This window comes from Giraffa tippelskirchi, chromosome 8 (genome assembly GCF_054371585.1).
Source record: "Giraffa tippelskirchi isolate mGirTip1 chromosome 8, T2T-mGirTip1v1.2.pri, whole genome shotgun sequence".
Lineage (NCBI taxonomy): Eukaryota > Metazoa > Chordata > Mammalia > Artiodactyla > Giraffidae > Giraffa > Giraffa tippelskirchi.
This window is the reverse complement of record NC_137282.1, coordinates 163,982,347-163,985,912: the sequence shown is the minus strand read 5'-3', so window position 1 is coordinate 163,985,912 and position 3,566 is coordinate 163,982,347. Positions and strand designations below refer to the sequence as shown.

Sequence of the window (3,566 nt, the reverse complement as noted above, 5' to 3'; positions counted from 1 at the left end):
TGCCCCGGCCGCGCTCTCACATCGCTCCCGCGAGCTCCGGGGCGCAGAGGCCCCTCCCGAGCGACCGCGCGCGGCCCCCGAGCCGAGGCGCACACGCACGCGCGCACACGCGCGGGCCTTAGCCGCGCGCACGCCTCCCATTGGCGGGAGGAGGAGGGCGGGGCCGGGCGGGCCCCAAACAAACAACCTGCGGCCGCGCCGCCGCGTGGCCGCCTAGCGCGCGCCCGCTCCGGAGCCGCGGCCACCTGGGCCACCTCGCTCCCCACCCCTCGTCGGCGCCCAGGCCCCGCCCTCGCGGGGCGCCGCGGGGTTATATTGGGCCGGGCCGAAGGTGGAGACGAGACGGGGCCGCGGCGGCAGGCGTGGGGATGCTGCTCCGGAGGCCGGGGGCGGGAAGGCGGTTGCGGGCGCCACGGCCTCGGGGACTCGGCTCCGTGGGCGCTCGAGGCTGAAGGCTGGACCCTCGCCCCGGGGTGGCAGGCACGACAGCCGGCACTGACTCGACCCGCGAGGACGCCTGTCCGGGACCTGCGACTGCGGGAGAAGAAACCCCATCTCTGGAACGGGAAGCAGATGCACACGCTTCCTCCTCCGGCAGGAACTCCAAGCCCCGCGCGCCCCGGCACCCGAGGCTGCAACCGCGGCTCTGCACGCCTTCCCCCAAGTCTCCGCTCCTCACCCTGAAGCCAGTACGCCCCCAGCTCCTCCCTCTTCGCCCCTGTCGGTTCACCCAATAAGCACAACCACTCCAAAGAAGAACTCCAGCGGAAGGGGACTCCAATCCGGAAAGCGACCGTCTCACCCAAAGGAAGGCGATCTCCGAGAGAGAGGGTCCAGGACCCCGGCCCCGACCGCCACCCCGCCCCGGGCGCCCGCTGCCCAGGACCGCGCGGAGTAAAAGGGTACGCGCCGGGCGGGGACGGGCGCGGGCATGAAGCTGGAGGTGTTCGGGCCCCGCACGGGTCTCGGGGACAAGCAGGGGAGTGACCTGGAGGGTGTGGGCGGCAGCGACGCGCCGTCTCCGCTATCGGCCGCGGGCGACGACTCCCTGGGCTCGGACGGGGACTGCGCGGCCAACAGCCCGGCGGCAGGCGGCGGCGAGCGGAGCGCGGGCGGCGGGCCGGGCGCCGAGGAGGTGAGCGCGGCGGGCGCGGCGGGGGAGGCGGCGGGGCCCGGAGCCGGGGGCGCAGGTTCGGGGGGCGCGGGAGGCGGCGAGGGCGCGCGCGGCAAGCCGTACACCCGGCGGCCCAAGCCCCCGTATTCGTACATCGCGCTCATCGCAATGGCCATCCGCGACTCGGCGGGCGGGCGCCTGACGCTGGCCGAGATCAACGAGTACCTCATGGGCAAGTTCCCGTTCTTCCGCGGCAGCTACACCGGCTGGCGCAACTCCGTGCGCCACAACCTCTCGCTCAACGACTGCTTCGTCAAGGTGCTTCGCGACCCGTCGCGGCCCTGGGGCAAGGACAACTACTGGATGCTGAACCCCAACAGCGAGTACACCTTCGCCGACGGGGTCTTCCGCCGCCGCCGCAAGCGCCTCAGCCACCGGGCAGCGGCCCCGGGCCCCGCGCTCCGGCCCCCGGACGGCGCGCCCCCGCCGCCCGTGCCCGCCGCCCCAGCCCCGGCTTCGCCCCGCGCGCGCTCGCCCGCCCGCCCGGAGGGGCGCGCCAGCCCGGCGGGCAGATTCTCCGGCCCCTTCGCCATCGACAGCATCCTCAGCAAGCCATTCCGCAGCCGCCGCGCCGGGGACGCGGGCCCTGGGGCGCGCCCTCCGTGGGGCGCGGCGCCTTGCCCGCCGCCGCCCGCCTACCCGGCGCTGCTCCAGGCCGCGCCCGCCGGGGCCCTGCTCCCGCTCTGCGCGTTTGGAGCGGCCGAGCCACCGGGGCTCCTAGCGCGCGGGTCCGAGGCGCCGCCTCTCCTCCTAGCGCCCCTGGCCGCCCCGGCCCCGGCCCCGGCCAAGCAGCTCCGAGGGCCGGCCGCCGGTGCGCACCTGTATTGCCCCGTGAGGCTGCCCGACGCCCTGCTCGCGGCCTCGGCCCGCGCGCCCGGCCCGCACCTGCCTAGTCGGCCTGAGACGCTCCTGGCATGAGCCCGCCGGCGGCGGCGGGGGACGCGGGCTCGGGGCCGGGCGCTTTCCGCCCGAGGACAGAGACCGTCACAGAACCATCACCCGACGTGCCTTAGAGCGAACACTGGACAGAAGGGTCTCAACTGCATCCCAGACGTTTCCCTTCGTCCTTTATAACTCACGTTGCAGAGGAGCAAAGCGAGGCCTCTGATAGTTTCCATTTCTGAACCAAGCCTGTGCCCCTCCCTTCGCAGAAACTTCTCACGGCCCAGGCTCTGCCGTGTTCCTGCTGTTTTCTTGCACCTTCCAGTGCTTTGTCCCTTACAAAGCGAAACAAAACCTAAACAGCACATCAGGGAACCATTCCAGGTGATCCATGGCACGACTACTGCGGGCGTCCGGCCCCCTCCTGTGTGCCTGTGGCGTTTACAGGTGCGGCTGAGCGGGAGGGGCCAGAGGAGCTTCAGTCATCTCTGCTATTGACCAATGTTTCACTGTGCCAAAGAGGAAAAATATATATATATTGTTGGGTTTTGTAATTAAATTATTTATATATTTTTGAAACCCGAATTGAAAATGTTGCAGGCAACGGTTGAGGCTTTATTCTCTGTCGGGTCATTTCTTCAGCGTGGTCCCTTTTGGCCAGTTGGCTTCTTCCAAGGAAAAGCTAACCGTTATGTTTGTGGGGTGCCAGGATCACTGCCACTTGAAAGCAAGTGTGATTTTTATTTTTAATATTATTTTATTTGTGTCTGTGTACATATTCATGTATAAATTTTATGAAACCCAGGCATAGTGCTTATTTTTTAATAAAACTGACAATTGACTTTGTGGTGATGGGTTGGAGACAGCGAGTTTTGTACCCCCCTCCCAAATGATCTCAGGTTTGACTCTTAAGAAACTCCTTGTGGAGTTCAAACTGTTTTCCTGAATAATTCAGTAAAGGCAGATGCTGTGGATTTCATTACCTGACACATCGCTGCAAGATTCTTCAGGATCCAACTTCCATCAGTGGGGTTTCTTAAAGGTCAAAGCAATGACCTCTAAGAATTCACTTAAGTTACCAGAACAAATGATAACGTGTGGGCCCCTCCTTCCCCAAGAACCTCTGGGGGCAAGTTCTGCTGTTAACCATCTTAGCCTCAAGCAGACATTATCAGGTAAACTGGTTCCCATCACAGTCAAAAATGTGATCTTGGCAAGGGACTGTCTTAACACTGAAGATTTTCTCAGGGAAATTTTTTTTTTTTAATTGTTTATTTGTGTCTTAGCTGCGGCATGTAGAATATAGTTCCCTGACCAGGGGTCGAACTTGGGCCCCCTGCATTGGGAGCTTGGAATCCTAGCCACTGGACCCCCAGGAAAGTGCTTCAGGGCAGTTTTAAGAACATTTTGAAAGTCAGTGTTTTTTGTGTCTAAACAAAACCACTCATCTATTTAGGAATGCAGAGGAGGTTCTGTGTGCTGGAGTCCGTGATGGCCCCGGGTCCTTGTG

The 3,566-nt window shown here is 64.1% G+C and overlaps 1 protein-coding gene across 1 annotated transcript; it reads left to right on the top strand.

Annotated features, from left to right (window-relative positions):
- The first annotated feature begins 369 nt into the window (after positions 1-369).
- On the top strand, positions 370-2,860 carry FOXQ1 (forkhead box Q1). The gene has a single exon (XM_081517731.1). It carries the CDS (start codon positions 932-934, stop codon positions 2,090-2,092), a length of 1,161 nt encoding a protein of 386 aa, XP_081373857.1. The 5' UTR covers positions 370-931; the 3' UTR covers positions 2,093-2,860.
- The last annotated feature ends 706 nt before the right edge of the window (positions 2,861-3,566 follow it).